Genomic DNA, 18,484 nt, shown 5'->3' with positions numbered 1-18,484 from the left:
AACAGTTGCAAATATTATTAAGAAGTTTAAGGTCCATGGAACTGTAGCCAACCTCCCTGGGCGCGGCCGCAAGAGGAAAATCGACCCCAGAGTGAACAGAAGGATAGTGCGAATGGTAGAAAAAGATGCAAGGATAACTGCCAAAGAGATACAAGCTGAACTCCAAGGTGAAGGAACGTCAGTTTCTGATCGCACCATCCGTCGCTTTTTGAGCGAAAGTGGGCTCCATGGAAGAAGACCCAGGAGGACTCCAGTTTTGAAAGAAAAACCTAAAAAAGCCAGACTGGAATTTGCTAAAATGCATATTGACAAGCCACAATCCTTCTGGGAGAATGTCCTTTGGACAGATGAGTCAAAACTGGAGCTTTTTGGCAAGTCACATCAGCTCTATGTTCACAGACGAAAAAATGAAGCTTTCAAAGAAAAGAACACCATACCTACAGTGAAACATGGAGGAGGCTCGGTTATGTTTTTGGGCTGCTTTGCTGCGCCTGGCACAGGGTGCCTTGAATCTGTGCAGGGCACAATGAAATCTCAAGACTATCAAGGCATTCTGGAGCGAAACGTACTGCCCAGTGTCAGAAAGCTCCGTCTCAGTCGCAGGTCATGGGTCCTCCAACAGGATAATGACCCAAAACACACAGCTAAAAGCACCCAAGAATGGATAAGAACAAAACATTGGACTATTCTGAAGTGGCCTTCTATGAGTCCTGATCTGAATCCTATCGAACATCTATGGAAAGAGATGAAACTTGCAGTCTGGAGAAGGCACCCATCAAACCTGAGACAGCTGGAGCAGTTTGCTCAGGAAGAGTGGGCCAAACTACCTGTTAACAGGTGCAGAAGTCTCATTGAGAGCTATAGAAAATGTTTGATTGCAGTGACTGCCTCTAAAGGTTGTGCAACAAAATATTAGGTTAGCGGTCCCATCATTTTTGTCCATGACATTTTCATTTGTTTTCTTATTTACAATATTATGTTGAATAAAAAATCAAAAGCAAAGTCTGATTTCTATTAAATATGGAATAAACAATGGCGGATGCCAATTACTTTTGTCAGTTTCAAGTTATTTCAGAGAAAATTGTGCATTCTTCGTTTTTTGTGGAGGGGTACCAACAAATTTGAGCACGTCTGTATAAACACTCTACAGTAAAACTGCGGTTCTTGGGGCATTATATTTTCATTCTGGTTCAGTGAAAATAATGTAGCACACATTCTTTTTCACGTTGAACCAAATGACACCTATATATTGACAGCATCTATGTGCAAAGTGGAATTCCTGCTCCTCGGTGACGATACATTCAAGTTTAGATGACTCGGTATTAAAAGATTAAAATACTTCATGTGAGTAGTTTTTTTCTATCAGAATCCAGTTTGTTCTTTGAAACGTTGGCAAACATGGCAGCAATTAAATGCGTTTTCTGACAAGCTATTTCGTTCTGTGGTCTCGGTTTACTCCCGAGTTGAGCATTCTGGTCTGCATCACAAAGAACGCCTTGCAATGCAGAGCTAGCCTCACATTGTTATTGTTGTTAAATATTTCTGCAAACTCAACCAGGCATATTGTGTTGGAGTTTCAGAGAAAGGTTTAATAAATATCAAACATTTATTCTCATAACGGCAAGTTTTAAATGACCAGAATTACTGTAGAGGCAGTTTCCTCACAACAGGCCCATAAAGTCTAGTAATTCCCTCAGTGGTATTGCTTCAGTGGTCCTATATTTTAAATACCAACTGCAAAAAGGCAAATGCAGTTACCTGGTTTTTAACAGTCATGTCTTCCACTGGTTCCCAGGATTAGTGCCTCCGGGAGAGTTTGCCATTTCCTTAGTCACGCAGCTACTTGACAGCTCTGCATGTCTGCGCTTTGTTTCCGTTGAACGATAACGCGGTCATGAAACTTTAACTGGTCATGATCCAGTTGTGCTTCATGTGTGCATGCAATTCATCTTCACTGAAGAATCTAAAGAAAAGCAATATGGTTGATAATAAATTATTTGAGGTGGCGTTATTAGTTACATAAACATAGTTAATGTAGTGTGACTACGTAACTGTGTAATTACTGTGCTATTACAAGAATACTTAGAGTAAGTAGCAGGGTCCAGAAAAACACAGCGTTACATGTCCCCACATGTTGCTACAATAATGTACCTGTCATTTCTCTTTTCATTGTTAACATCCTGACAACTTTTTCCACTTATAACATTTTGAAAAGAGCTTTGAAACAGACTTTAAAAGTTATAACTGAAGGATATCAGGTTTGACTGAGAGGGCTCCAGGCTGACTTTCCCATCTCATGGAGAGTCTTTCTCCTCACCAGCCTTCTTGGAGGCTTTCCTATGCGTGCGCATCAGCTGCCATTCTCTGATCCGACCCAATCAATTCAACTCAAGACTGAAACCAATGAGTCTATTCCCTTTTAACTGCTATCACCGTTCTTAAATGAACTGAAGGTTTTTCAAAGATTGGCCATTGAGTATCTCCTCCACAACAGATGATCAAATATGTTTTGTATAGATTTAGATACATGAAATGCAGGTACATTTTCCTACACTGTAGTTATTTTTAATTTGCTACATTGTTTATTACATGCATTTAGCACAACATACTCTGCTTGAATAAAAGCCTGTTGGTATGTGTATATTTCCAGAACTGCTTCCCATTGTGACAACACAGTCAAGCAACACAACTTAAATAAAATAATGCAAAATGTTCTCTGCCTCTACTCATTAGTAAACCTCTTTACCCGTTTTTGAATACCAGGCCCTTTGGGGGTTGAGCATGTCTCGCTCGCCGATCGACCGAACGTGAAATGTATTGGAGCCTATTAATGATACGCACATTAATCACTGGCACAGTATGAATGCCAGAAACAGGCTGCTTGACCCTGCTGGTGAGGTGCTCATTAGGTGAGTGTTTTGTTTTTTAACAGGCAAAAATTGGGCTTCATTTGGATGATTATTTAAGCAGGTGAAAATGAGTGATTCATCTGAATTATTACTGAGTACCAGCAACTGTAACGTTGACTTTTAATACAAACTCACATATCGCCCTGCTCATGTTTATCTAAATGATCATACATGTGTGTAAAATGCACCTCCAAGGACTGCACCAGTATTGGGACACATGGTGTACTAATATGAGTTGTATAGTATATTTTCACTGGAGTCTCGTCCAAAAGTCGCAATTGCCTTTTCTTTAATACAGATTTTTTATTTGGCACACATTACCTGCAGGTGGCCAAGTGTTTTAACTGCCAATAAATATCATAAAGGCAAAAAAGCATTATGATGACTCGGCTAGATCACGCTTACACCTAGGGATTCAATAAAAAAATACAGTACCCGCTTTATTTAACTGCTCTCTGGTCAAACTTTCTAGAGATGCGGTACATAAATTATACTTTTGCTAATTCAGCAGTGTGCATCTTCTTATTACTAGAAGTCTAATTGAATAGCTCCATCAAACAGGGAGATTACAGGGGTCATAAAGCAGTGCTGCATGTTTTTTTATTGAATCTACCCCTGTAGACTGGACTAGATCTTGTCAGTTTATGAAAACCAAAATCCTGTAGTGAATTTGAGTCTCATGAGCATATTATTCTCTGTAAAGTTCTACAAAACACTATGCATGGCCCCTTTTTTGATGCTTAACTCCTTAAACATCAAAAAGGAATTGAGCGGTTGTGCAAACGGTTTCTTCTTAAAATACATTTGAGAGCGACTCAGTTATCACAAGGAGGAAACTGACAATTTGGATGACCAGATCCAACCGGTCGGTAAATTTTAAATCCTGTTTCGAGCACCTCATTCCAAAAATAAGAAAGTTAGCATCATTTACAATTGTGGGACACTTATGTTCCTTGTACCTTAAAGGGTATATAAGGACCTTTTTATTTTATTGTGTTACATGTTCCCATGTGTTGCTACAACTGTTTAAGTAAGGTGCGTGTATTGTTTTAATTACTTTTTTTTTACATTTTGACCACGTTTTTAATTGCATTTCCTGCCTCAAGGTGGCTTCACATGTACCTGCATGGACCTCTTGAACTACATTTCCTGTTCTCCTGCTCACTGGTAAATCCATCTCAGTTACATATGTGAGCAGGAGGATGATGGGAAATGTAGTTCTGAGAGGTCCATGCAGATATATGTAAAGCCAAAAAAATAAAACAATACATACACCTTACATAAACAGTTGTAGCAAGGCATGGGAACATGTAACACAATAAAATAAAAGGGTCCTTATTTACCCTTTAAACGTTTAAAGGCAATCTCTCAATATTTATAATTGAGACTTATTCACAGACAGCATTTCATATTCCCCATAGCGGCTTATGCTGCCCCAAATTAATTTCAGTTTAAATTAATTGTAGATCTCAAACAATTTCACTGATTTCCTCTTCACATCTTAAATATTTTTTTAACCAGATAATCACACTTAATAACCATTCTCATTTCGTGGATGAGCAGCACGGGTCATTAATATTCATAATATCTTTTCACGAAAATGTTGAGGGGAAAATAATAAAATGAGGATGACGAAAACTCCACAGTTAATTAAACATTTTGGGGGAGATGGAGTGCGACGACTAAAAGTTATCTTTCAAATCTTAATAACCAAAATTAGCTGATGATTAGATCATGGTCCCAGGGTGGGAGGAAGGGGCATGGGGCAGGGAGGGATTTCACTTTTTATTTCAATCTGTTACTGGGAAAAAAAAGTAGTGTATAGAGAGTGTATATCCCATGTCTCTAGGTAGCCCAGTCAGACACTGCACCAGAAATAAAGAAACGAAAGAAAGAGCGCAAGATGCAGGTTTTATTTTCCCTGCTCCATTCACAGGCATCTCTCATGCAGCCCTGCCATCTGCGCTGTTCATGTCACTCGCTTTGTGACGGCCACTGATTGAATCCGGCACCGCGCCTGATTTACATATGTTTGCCATTGTTACCGGGGTTAGTGAATATCATGTAGCAGGTCTTGTGGGAACTGGAGCCGGGCGAGTGAACTGCAGACACTCAGAGAATTTCAATCACTCTACGGTCAGTCTAACTCAGGGAAAAACAGGGATGGGTTAGACTTGCTCTGGGCGAATGGACCCCTCTCTTTAGATACTGTCCTCATAACCCAATACTAATTAATCAAATCATTAGGATCATGGTTTATAAATCAGATTAAGTAAATACTTGTACGCAATAGTAATCCATTGTAGATACAGAATTAAAGCACGTGGTGAGAAAAGCAGAGTGCAATTGGGGAATGTCGTACTAGATGCCCTCCCTATATTTGTTAACCACTATCTCTATGCAGTAATGGAAGTTATTAGCTGATGTTGGTTTCTTAGGTAATAGGGAGCCAAACTAAGTGTATTAAACCTTGGATTCTGCTAAGAAAGAAGCAAATAATGTAAAAAGTCAGGACAACTTATACATAGATGAGATTACAACAGTAAAACACACCTGTGGGTACAGTAGAAAACATTCATCCATGATTAAACTAAAATGCCACTTTTTACACCTTTACTGATTAATAAGACCATCAAGAGCAATTCATCCAACTGTGCAGTGCCATTAAGTTACACCCAGAAGGTACAAACTGAAATAAAAAAAATCTAAAATGACCACAATTGTATTATGTTAAATTGTGAATTCCATCATGAGACATGTTTTAAATTACTACTAAATCTTTATTGGGTTTTTAATTGGAGAACAATTAATGTGTGAGGTGTCGGTTACACATTAATATAACATGCAAATGAAAACAGCCAATTACCAGTGCCTTCTGAAGAAAGAAGACTTCTTGTTATCATATTCCGCCAGTCACTTATAAAAGTATTTTTTAGGGTAACTTGCAGGTTTGTAGATAGTTACAGTATATTTATTTTAGTATACAATGGGCACCCTGTGTATAGTGTGTATGACTGAGCTTCCTTGGGGTACACCTCTTGTACAGTGTAATACCCTATCAAAAAGAGTACACTATATTGAATATTATTATCCGAGTATACTGTGCACCCCATACACTATATAACACACAACCTGTATATTACACCTAGATATCCAATAATTCTAAAATAATGTATAATAATCTAAAAATTACGGTATTTATGTTCTGAAATAAGTTGCCCATCTATTTAAAAGGCAGTCTAAAACTGACTGACATGGGGTGATTTTTTTTATTTCTTGAACGAATTAAAAGGCGACGAGACAGGACATAATGACACCAAAAAAATATATTGCATCCATAATGTTGAACAAATGTGGCATGGTGCAATGTCAGCTACCTTTGTAAATTTGTTCTCTCTATTATATATTTTTTAAATTCTAACAGGAAAGATAAATGTATTCAGTGAACACAAATGTAGCATTAACCAAATTAAAATACTGAGAAGTGTGGCAATTGTAGATTTAAGCACAGCAGTTCTTAGTGGTAATGAATGAAACTAGTAAAAGACCCCCCCACACACACAAACCCTTCTAGTATACAATAAGGACAGAGATGTCGTTAATGCCTGAAGGTGGACAAAGATTAATTATAATATATTTGAAAAATCCCTGTTCCTGTCATATATAAAAAAAAAGTCATTATTGTTAAATGCCATTATGATAACTGTTCTTCTCAAACCTTAAATAGTAATTGTGAACTTTTCATTTAACCTCAGACAGTGGTAACCTTTAAGTGTGAAGTCAATTTTTTCATTCCCCCCAATCACCCTCCCACCCACAATAGGCTGATAACCCTAAAGTGACTCGGCTGTTTGTTCTGGATTATGTTAAAAGGTTAACACTTTAAAGTAATGGCCACTTATACATATAGAAGGAATTAGCATGGAATAGCTAGCGATCTAATTATTCAATATAACTAGGAAATTAACATTATGTTTTATGAGATTAGATATGCAGGTGATATTCATGCAATATTACATTTAAATTTAGGTGATTTAGTGACCATTACTTTAATGGAAAGTGAATCCAAAAGGAGAATTACAGCAAAGCCTGCAAGTTGGGTGCCATTCATATTCCTGTCCAATGCCTGTCATGTGGTATTACTCACAGCCAATCAGAAAGACGTGTATCAATCTGATTCGTTCTAAATTTGTTTTCTTTCCTTATGCTTTAACTGCTTCACTGCACTATTGCTACAGTAATAATTAGATAAAAAGAGCATTACAATTTAAAAAAACTATTCAAAAGGCTGAAAGGAAAAACAGGTTTTATCGTCTTGATAACTGTCTTTATGATTTAAAATAAAAAATAAAAAAAAATCTGCAAAGGAGTTAAAAGCTATAAATTGTCTGGCTTCTCTGACTAACAGTGGCGGTGCACTGCTCAGGTGAGTGGAACTCCATTCCTCTAGCTGTCAGAGAGCAAGGAATTAATCTGCGTGACTATGTGGCCGTTAACGGGGAGGCTGGGAGAGATATAGATCGTTGAGCCCGCCACTGCGGCTGATGGGAAATAGTGCCGGTCGCGAAACAGGACAGCCTAATGGTCCCTGAATAAAATAATATTCTGTGTGACAAGCCATCCGACAGCCCTAATTAATAAAAGTTATTAAAAACCGCTGTCAGGGGACAAAATGAATTAGACAGGATGGAATTATAAAGCTACTCAGGTATGGCTGTCTTGCATGAGGTTTGGGAGAAGGGGGGTGGGGGGAGGCTATCATTGTTTTAGATTCAAAAATGGAGGGTTCCGTCTTTCACTGTGACTTTTATGGAGGTCTATTAAAATAAAACTGCTAACTGCAAGCGTGATGGCGATAACTCACTTCTCCGTGAGATATGACCCGGATTGTCATGGAAATGTGTTCCAAAGGTAGATTTCTTTATGATTGCACGTTGCTGTTACTTTTCCAGGAGCTCATTACTGTGGAGCGGAATAAAGGGGCATCATCTAACACGTTTGTGCTGCTTTCTGTTTTTATTAATTTAGCCGCGGTACTCTTCACCTGATCTTACAGCAGAGGGGGTCATGCAGGTCCTGGGTTTTGAATACAGGGCTGGTTGATAGTCTACTTTTCATGTAAATGGGCCTTCCCCAGATGACTGAATATTATTTTTTTGTTATGTAAAAGCAGTGATTGGTTTAGGGCTGTGTTGCTTCCTTGAGTTTTACAAGGGCTTAAATTCTCAATAGCCTACCGTTTTGGCTCTCCTCAAAAACCAATGGAAGGTTTTTCTGTTTCTTCATGTGGCCCTCTTGAAGTAGAATGCAGGCAGGCGGTGAAGTGCAACAGTGAAATATCAACAAAAACCACCAAAATACAGTACATTTACAGTACCATGACTTCTCAGTCCTTTACATACAGGGAAATGTGAGACCTACAAAATAGTGGTAGTGCATTTTAGTTCCTGTTCCCTTCACTGGTGATTCTCACAATTAACATCTTGCAGATGTTTCCAAAAAGAGGCTACTTTTCGTTTCTGCGGTTTGATGGCTAAAAACAGCAGGAAATACAATTTGGCCCAAACGCTGTGCAAATCCAGAAATTCGATATCGGTTTTCAAATGAACTTCAACTTGATTCCTTATTTCATGCCTGAAGAGGAATGTCAGAGAGCTCAAAATGGGCAGATCCTAATTAGTTTTCTTACTGCTGCGCTATAAAAAGTAGCATGTCCATTTGAGTTTATTTTGGTTCAAACGCACCTTTAAAAGAGCTATAGCAATCCTGCAATACATCAAAGCTAACAGTGTATACACACCGCACAGTATTTGCATTGGATACTAATATGTTAACAGAACCGCTGTGCGTTTTGGGGGTGCAGAAAAGGGCCAGATTAAATAAAATCACAGCCAATTTAAAACTTAATTTAAAACCGAATAAAGAAAAACAACTTACAATTTGTGCAATTAAAATGGATTCAGTTGGACTACTGTTGTTCATGTTTACTTACTAAATATTTGCAGTGCTGTGGGAAATCAATGCTGCGCTGTGACAATACACCCAGAGACTTGATTCCATTCACTCACTATAGTCCTGGCATGAATGTTATGTTTACCCACTGAGCTCTGTCGACTTGCAGGATCAAACAAACAGTCCAATTTAACATGAACCCAGCAGTGTAAGTCATTTTCTATAGATACAGTACTGTATGGACTTTTTTAATACAAAATTCTATATTTTAAATACATATGGTATTTCTGTTATAGTTAAAGAATACAGAGTACATGACATTCTATTTCAGTGTTCCCAACAGTATTTTAGAAGTGCCACAGAACAAGGTCCATTCTTGGTTGTAAGTTTTAGTTTATTTTCCAAATAGTGGGTTGGTAAACAAGTAAATTGATAAGTTAAGCAACTGTTGAATTAGATGTCAAAAATAAACAGAAGGAAGGCGTAATTTGAATGTTTTATAGAAGCGTGGCGTGAAAGAAAAGAATATAGGATTTATATACACAATAGTATTCATTTTTAAACGTGGGTCTCTAAAACGGACAAATGTGTATGAATATAAAAATGGTCCTTTCTGTCCAAGAGTGTGTACCAGGGCTGCAGTCCAAGTGAGCAGCGCATGACAGTGCAGCAGAGCCCCAGGCAAGATCCCCATGGATGAAATGTCATCCTTATCTGCCAGGATAGGCTTAAACCGTTTTAATCTCAGCGAGGCAAATGTATTGCCAGCAATGCTATCCCAACAGGCTCTCACAAACAAAACAAAAGCACCCCCTTATCTCCATTTCGTGGTGGTGCTGGAATCACACAGGAGATGAGAGCCTGGAGTTGTCATCATTCCCTGGCTTCCTTTCAATAAAGCCAGTTTTAGAAATATACACAAGAGCCAATTTCTAAGCTGTTTTAGATGGTTTTACTGGTAAAAGAAATTACTAGTTTTGACAAAAACATCAGTAAAGTTTCGCTGTAAAATGACACAGTAAGGATATGGTGTTTGAGTCCCTAGTACTATTGTGTAGTAGTCACATATGAATACAAATCAATTCTCCCTGTAAGTTTGATCCCAGGAATGCCCTCTATGCACACTACCACAGCAATTACCGGTAACTGCCAATTTCCCACTGCTTTGTAGAAAACTCCTTTTATCTGAGACTTTACTCTCTCAACAAGGGCTCTCTATTGCTAATTTGGTTTCAGTGAAGTACATTACAGTGACTCCTCCTTTATGTGCGGTCTGATTAATTAATCAGTTCTAATTTATTAGGCACCGCTTTAAGGCAAATCATGGAATAAGACTGTAAACCCAGTGCATTGATCTCACTCATATTCAAGTACCAGTCTTATTAGCATATGCAGAAATGGGGAGTTCCCATTTTCCTAAACTAAGAAATAGCCCTTGAGTGTCCTTTAATTTAAGTCAGGTTAATATGTCATAAGCATACATCTTTTTTTATGCATCGGCTACACCACTCTTCACTCCAGCTGATAAATAAATAATTCACCTCAGCAGACTTTGGTTACTGTACCTGCCTCTGGAAATGACATTTACTGTACATACTTCCCTTTTGAAAAAGGTTTTGGAAAGGTTTACCCATGTCCTCTCTATTTATCTACAAGCATGCTTCAAGATAAGGAACGCACCCTTTCTCTTAGGGGTAAGGAGCACTTCTGCCTCCATGTCCACTTCAATGTGTGCCTCTTATTTTGAGACCAACTGTAAAGGTATTCCAATTGTGTTGACTTTGTGCTGGTTTTGTAATGTGGATTCCAGAAGTGAAATGCTTGTGTGTTAAACCACAGTGCCACCTACAGAAAGTTTGAAACTGTGGTGACTTTGTTGTGTGTGGGGTCAGGGGACGCAGGACAGGGGTAGCTTGTGCTCAAATTGGGAAAAATCTGCTCCTGTTTAATAGTTTGGGACAACCCCCACAACCTGTTAAAATGTTATTTTTCTTTTGGTATGATGCACTTTTTCCAGGAATAAACTTTTCTCCTCCTGTGCAATTACAAAAAATTGAAAGTGAGATGAGAAATGCTAAATTCGAGATTGAGATGATCCAGTGGATAAAACCAAATGGAAAACAGTAGTGTTCCTAGGATTGACACCTTGGAGAGCTTGTGTTTCCTCAGCAAGTGCTCAGGGGAACGTGCTATTGCAAACAAAATACCGCTTGGAAGTGATTTCTTAAATAAGATTTAAATCCAATTTAGAACAGTACAGTGCCACTAAATAATAGGGACTGCTGGGATTAAGAGCAAAACAAGGGAATTCAAAAGCCCCTGTTTTTCCATAACTTGAATATTCACATATTTCAGAGAACAGTTTTATAAAGTTAACCTATTTTTTATCATTATTATTATTTAGCATGCCATTGAAAGGGACATTGAAAGTTGAAATGGTGGCAGTATATGCATGTGTGCTTGCATGCAATATTTAAAATGTGGCCACATTTTGTTTTGTTTTCCAGTGTTAATCAGGTGTAAATTACCACATCATCCAATCAAAAAAAACCTGTTACTAAAGTTATCAATATGTAGGTAGGTAGATAGATAGATAGATAGATTCAATTTTTAAAACATGGTTAAACATGCTTCTTCTAGTCTACTCTTTTACTAGTCTTTTCTACAGTGTAACAATGTACAGACCTGTAGATAATGTATATTAATTCCAACTAATGCTGTAAGTACTGCTGCAGTTTTCAGAACTAAACTCCGCACTCCTTGAATTTAAACAAGGGGTTAAAGAGACACGCTGGAGCATCAAGGCAGTTTCTCGTCTTCTCTGCATTCTCCCATCTAGTGGGAAATAAACTAATTTACTGTGCATTCACTCAGATTTGTAATGCTGTTTTGGGGAGGAGGAGGTAGAACGGAGCGCCCCTGATAGTGGTGCAGATAATATGATTTAGTTCATAGGAGAAATCATTTACCAGCGCAATTTGTCGACAAGGATCTGGGGATGTTTTCGTGTAGCAGCTGCAGTCACATTGATCGAGCCTCATTTTTTTTCCTCTCTTTTCTTTTCCTCCACATTAATAACATCCAGCATTACGACAAGCAGATGCAGCGATTTGTTATATAGCCGAGAGAAAGGGTGCAGAGTGCATTAAAACGTAACGCAGTACGCCAGGGAGATATATTAAATATCAATTTCTGATTTAGGTTTATTAAAAAAAAATGAAAGAAACTTCGAGGCCTTCAAGAAAAGCTGAGTGCATTATTTTATCTTGTGTTTTAGAATTCACATTGTTCATTGTGTCCTGTCTATGGGGGAAAATACAGTTGAGGATGAGGTACAAAAAGGAGCATAATATTTTCCTAATACAGTGAACAAGATTGTACTTACTTTTTCCCTTATCTAGTCTTTTGGCCCTAGTACTTTAACAAGTAGTAAAAGACATTGAAGTCACATGCATTATCCACATTAGAAACATTATCACCAATCCACTTAAGTTTTTTTTTTTTTTTTTTTACCGATATGAAGATTTTTCCAAGTACAATTTTATAATTTAGAAAGAGCTTTATCACTTCCTATGCTTTAGGTCAGCTCTGTGGTTCCAGCCTCATTCTGGTAGAGCATGGGAGTGAGACTGACACAGGAAATGATAAGGTGCCAGGAAGCATATTTAAAACCAATATTAAGTTCCTGCTTGGAAAAAAATGGACTGTTGGGAGTACAAGGAGGCTGTGTGGTCCAGTGGTAAATTAAAAGGGCTGTAACTAGGAGGTCCCCGGTTCAAATCACGGCTCGTTCCGTCTTTCGGGTGTGATGTTGTAAGTAACTGCAGCTGATGCATAGTTCACACACCCTGGTCTCTGTAAGTCGTCTTGGATAAGGGTTTCTGCTAAATAAACAAATAATAAACAAACAAATAATACAAGAGGATCAGGGCTGAAACACTGTCATACAGTGTATATTATTCACAAGACCAAAAAAATATTTGGCTGTTAACTGTGTGTCCTCCAGGTGTTACCGTGCTGTCAAAAGATGGCAAGCCCAGGGTAGACTGCAGGATAGGGGCAGCTGGATTGAACAACGGTACCATTTTCCTTCAAATTTATGACGCACTTTTTAAAACATTTTTTTTTCATCTGAAAAATGACCTGTGTCTTAAATTCGAGTATAGTTATGCATGTACAAAAATCGCCAAGCAAAAAAAACAGGACTGCCCGAGTACACAAACAATAACTTGACTGACTGCCAGAGAAAAGACAAACAAAAACGTTACTGCCCGATCTCGAATCATCCATGACATACAGGCAGCCATTTTAAAAGAAGCGGGGGTCATTGTATGGGAGATGTCAAGTAATAAAGAGAACTCCTCCAACTGAGAGGATGAGGAGTAGGAGAGATGTGTTGTTGTTACAGGCAGGAATGTTAATTTACCAATATGCTTTCCCAATATGCCTAATAGATGAGTTTGTAGCATTGCAAAAAATGTAGTATTCCCTTGTATAATGTCTCGTATATGCATAACTGAGGCTGTATCTTTGCAAATGCATCTTTATTTGATGTTTTATTTTTTCCCTCAAATTGTGGATGGGAAATTTGGACTGCGTTTTAAATTTGAAAGAATACTGTATTCCTTTTGGCTGAACGGAGGTCCCTTGAGACTGCCTCTCTCCGCATTTCACTCCAGAGTCTGTCCAGCTCTCATGGCTGGTACAGCAGAATAGTTTTTCATTTGGATAATGGAGCATTTCCCTAATTGAGAGGACAGTCTCATTTGTTTGCCAACATGTCAATGGCTGCGGCTCTCGTTGTTTCCACTATATTTACATTAATGCAATTCTCTGCACTCTCTTTAAATAGAGACTCTTTCTACTTCGTTGGTGGTGCACTGTGAAAGCTAATGCTGCTTAGTCAGTGGAAAGGGCTAATAACAATAAGGAAAACTGAAGTAATATTGGTATTTATTTTCTTCTCCAGCCTTTGGGTTTATCCACAGTGAAGCAGTCATTTTGGTTCTTTTAAGGATCTTGTTTTGAAAGTGTGTTGCCTCTGTATTGCATTTTTTTTTTTTTTTTAATATTAGCTTTTTGTATCCATCTGACCAGCTCATCATTAATACTAGTTGGTATGAGTACTATTTAGCTCTCTTTCAAAGCATAAAGCAAACCAAATGCATAGAGAATTGATGTCTACCCACCTGAACCCGATATAAAGTGTTTGATTAAACAGCTGAGCACCTTACATGTTGGTGGGAAGAGGATGGCAACCGAAGTAGCAAAAGCACTTTTTAGAGAGGAATAAATGCATGGAATAGTTTACCTTGTAAAGTGCTAACAGCTCGAACAGCGGGAACATTAAAAAAATAAATAAATGAAATACTGCCATACAGAAAATGGTGTGCTAGCAAGGAATGGGCTTTTGTGTAATGTGATGTTTAAAGTGGCACACCATTGTTAGAAAGGGCTGCTCCCCATTGTCCAGAGTTATTACTTTCCCTGAGCTTCCCATTTGGAATGGTTTACACGCAGTCTCAAAGGGCAAAGCTAGATTACTAGATTAATATCTTCAAATAAACCTCTAGTAGCAGGCAGACCAGCTAGTGACCTGCCACCTCCCTCCACCATGACACTCACAATGACCCCCCCCCCCCACCACCACCTTATCCCCCGCCCTCGCAATCATCCTCTGAAAGGGGAGAAGGCACTGTGAGTGACAAAGCGCTCCCAAATAAACACGGCCCTGTCAATCACAGTGAAAGGCTACCCTTGCCCGCGAGCGGAAATCAAAAGCTGCGACTGACAGGAGGCTGTCAGGACAATGCCACAGCCACAGCCATAACTGACCGCAAGGAGAGGAGACGACTCTAATTTACACCCTGACACTCGGTGGATACAGAGTGAGGGGGAGAGAGAGGGACACAGGGAAATAACCACGTAAGCGAAAAGGCTGATAGTATTAGAAACTTGTAATTTAAATCAAAGGTTATAATCAAAAATGTATCAGTTAATTGATCTTACGCCTCATGTTTGCCAGGAGAGCAATTTAGATTCCCCTCATTTCAGCCTTCTGCCACTATCGAGCGATGTTCTACCAAATAAAGTGTGTTTGGTAATAATGATCAAGCGATTCTTTAATCTGCCCTGAAAACACAATATGATAGGCCTTTCCCGAAGTTATTTAGCCTGTAGGACGGCATTTATTTCCCCTGCCTTTTGTAAGCCAAGATAAAAAACAAGACCCTGTCTGATTTTAACTGATTGTACATCCGCTGTGAGGCCACCCTGAGACGTCTTTTTTGTTATTGCTACTATTATTATTTTAATGTGCTTTTAAAGATGACCTCATTTTCTGACCCTTTTTTTAAAAAATACTTTTTTTTCATCAGAGACTTTTTGTATTTTGTAAACCCTGTATATACTCTTATCAGCCAGCAAAACCCAGAAATTATTTACATATTTTTCAGGCTACTCAGATATGCAGCAACTTGTATAAAATAGCCTCAAATATTCATTCACTTTGGTAACTACTTAATTCCATTTTTAGTATGTATGGTGCTGTGATTTTGTTTGTGTAGTTTTGTTTTATCTGCTGGACCGTAACAATTATATTCCTGTCTGTTCATAGTAGGTACAATAATTAGAAGAGCTCACTAAATAAGGCTTTACCTGGCTGATCAATCATAAGGGGAACTGACATTGGGAGGTTAAAGGTGTAAGATAATCAATGGCTAATAACAAATATGTTTTCTAATTAATTATTATTATTATTATTATTATTATTATTATTATTATTATTATTATTATTATTATTATTATTATTATTATTACTTACCTTTGTTGTGTTTCTGTGTTTGGCTTCCAGGGTAACCAAGAGGCTACAGCCTCCCCAGAAGCGATGGCACAGCCCTACCCCCCGGCCCAGTACCCCCCTCCCCCTCAGAACGGGATCCCGGCGGAGTACGCCACGGCACACCCCCACACCACGCAGGACTACACGGGCCAGAACACGGTACCCGAGCACGCCATGACCATCTACACGCCAACGCAGACCCACTCAGAACAGCCTGGCACCAACACCAACACACCCTCTCTCACCGGCACAACAACAGTACCGGTGAGTCCAGCAACACACAGGCCTCCTGTTGGGGAGACTTAGTTTTAAAAAGTTCAGGGCAAATTTGGTCAGTTGGACATTTTAAACGTTGGTATTTATTTTACAATACTGATTACGCATACTGTTATTCATAAAAAGTGGTGTGTTGTTTATATAATTCACAAGCTACTCAAAATAATAGATATAGGGCATTATAGACACATGGCTTATTGCATTAGCAGTCTACAGTCTAGAGAAGGGCACCAAATGCAGTATAACAGTATACAAGCAAGCAATATAATTAGATTACTAACTCATCTTCTTAAATGACAAAACAATGAATTCCCAGGGTTAGCCATTGCTTACCTTTCAGAGTTCAATGATTCCCATTAGAATATTTTTATAATGTTGAATACACTGGCCATCATCCTGGCAGGAGATAGATAGTTAGAGACCCATGTAAACATGAGGAGAGGATAAAGGCCAACCTCTCCCCAAAAGCACACTGAACCATAGAGTCAGACCCAGGGTGCCACTGTGGCAGTTTAGATAGTTTTAGTAAATCACTTATGCTTTGTGTTTTTGATCTGTGTTTTTATTGTATACCAAGTAACAGCAATTCAAATGTAATTGCATGTAAGTTACTATTGCTGCACAACCCAATTATTCAGGTCAAGTAACTCAGACTTGTTTGAGCGTTTGTCAAACTTTATTCGTTTTAAGTAAAACTGTTTACTACTTTACAGTTTATAAACCAGCGTAAAGCGCATTGCTTAATATTGCTATAACTGGAGATATAATTTCTCCATTTATTAGTGGATGTTAAGTTGTTGATTTGTTTTTTTATTATTATTACTGCAACATTCCAATTCTTTGTTATCTATTTATTTTAAACCAGCCTGCCCGATTTATATTTTTAACCTCTCAAAAGGATCCGGCTGTGGTAGAGTGTTTTCGACAGTGAGGAAGCTAATGCGGTGATGGGCGAAACATTAGAAAATTGCAACATAAGCAAGTGGACTGATCCCCAAGGACAGAGAGAAGTAAAAGGGGTTTTGGTTGAGAGGCTGGCTCACCAGTAGCCATTCTGCTTCACTGTTTTAATGATAGGCTGTCCTGTTTGCTGTGGTGTCAGACTGTGTGAGACGGTTTTGATTACAAACCCAATGGGAAAGTCGGTGGTGACCTGCTCAGCAGTTACTCTTGCTGTTTAGATTATTTATAATTTAAAGGGTTAGCATTCTGAAATATTGCACAGACACTACAGGACATTCCCAGAAGGTTTGCTTTGGCGAGGTTCTTGCTGGATGTTTTCCAGGCAAAAAAAAAACAACAAAAGGATCTCTTCTGTCAGCCAAAGTTCTGAGCCAAGGTCTCATTCCTGCTTATCCTTGCAATCTAAAAGTGATCTAAGGGTCAGCTGTATGAGACGGTTTGGCTGGTGCCTTCATTAGTACACTAATGTTGAACACGCTAAATTTTAATGTCTTCATATTCCAGCAGAATAAATGTTAATACTTAAGAGGATCTTCCATTTACCTCCAGATGACCCAAAGAAAATTGTAAAATGGTCAAAGAAACTAGGTGTGAAAGTGCTCTTTGAATTTATGCATTATCATCGGGCTTAGCAGGCAAAATACCTACTAGGTAATTGACTACGGCTACAGTCAATCATAATGCTTAAGATGAGAGTGCTTAATGACAGGGTCAATTATCTTGCAGGTTACAAAGGGTATTAATGCGGTTAGGAACAGAAAATGTGTTTTTTCTTGTGAGTTTTGTGACCAGGTTTCAAGCTTAGAAAGCATTGTTAGCTTCTAACACGCTGTATTATAAGGCAGGCAATGGACAAAATAAATCTTAACATGAATTTGGTTGAGTTGAGTTGAGTTGGACCTTTTTAATAGAACAAATTACTGTATTATGGCTGATTGAGCTATTCAAATTGAACTGGCTTGAGACAATACAACACATCTAGTATATTAAACACTGTAGAAATGGCAGGCTGCTGTTGTTTCATTAAAAGAACAAAAAACAATTAAAATATATCCTGCTGATTTTTCTGAAAGTGGAACAGAAAGCTATGGGAAACTAATTGCTTTTTAAAAAAAAATTTTTTTTGCTGGACCATTATGCTGTCTGTGACACTTGTGTGTGGAATCGCCCTTCTTTACCACAGTACAAGTGACAGAAAGGCTTGTCTAACGCCTTTAAATGAAAATAAATAAAGAAAGCGGCTCAGGCTAATCCCTTTAAGTGAAGCGCCGGTATCGCCCTAATCGGATGTAATCTACCTGCTTGGCGGCTTTCCAATCAGATAGTTTCAATTACATATGTGGTTGTACTGCAGTTCCGAGGGGAGAAGTGCTGAGGAGAGCACTTCGGAAGCGATTTCCAGATAACAGTGGATAAGTGTGTTAGAGAACTGACTGAACAACAGGCTGTATAATCTCACCGAGCTAACAGGCTGCAAGACCCGAGTCTCTCATAGCACCACAAGAGTGACAGGGCCTCGGGGAGTAGAGAGAGACAGCATGGG

The 18,484-nt window shown here is 38.6% G+C and overlaps 1 protein-coding gene across 11 annotated transcripts in view; it reads left to right on the top strand.

The window, feature by feature from the left end:
* LOC117423437 (RNA binding protein fox-1 homolog 3) overlaps positions 1-18,484 on the top strand; it is a 374,971-nt gene that overhangs the window by 322,590 nt on the left and 33,897 nt on the right. For all 11 annotated transcript variants that reach the window (XM_034039226.3, XM_034039231.2, XM_058989872.1 and 8 more), the window contains one exon: positions 15,715-15,966. In XM_034039226.3, the coding sequence (XP_033895117.2) occupies positions 15,715-15,966 (252 nt within the window). The remainder of the gene's footprint in view (positions 1-15,714; positions 15,967-18,484) is intronic.

This window comes from Acipenser ruthenus, chromosome 17, assembly GCF_902713425.1.
Source record: "Acipenser ruthenus chromosome 17, fAciRut3.2 maternal haplotype, whole genome shotgun sequence".
Lineage (NCBI taxonomy): Eukaryota > Metazoa > Chordata > Actinopteri > Acipenseriformes > Acipenseridae > Acipenser > Acipenser ruthenus.
This window is presented reverse-complemented; position numbering and strand designations above follow the sequence as displayed.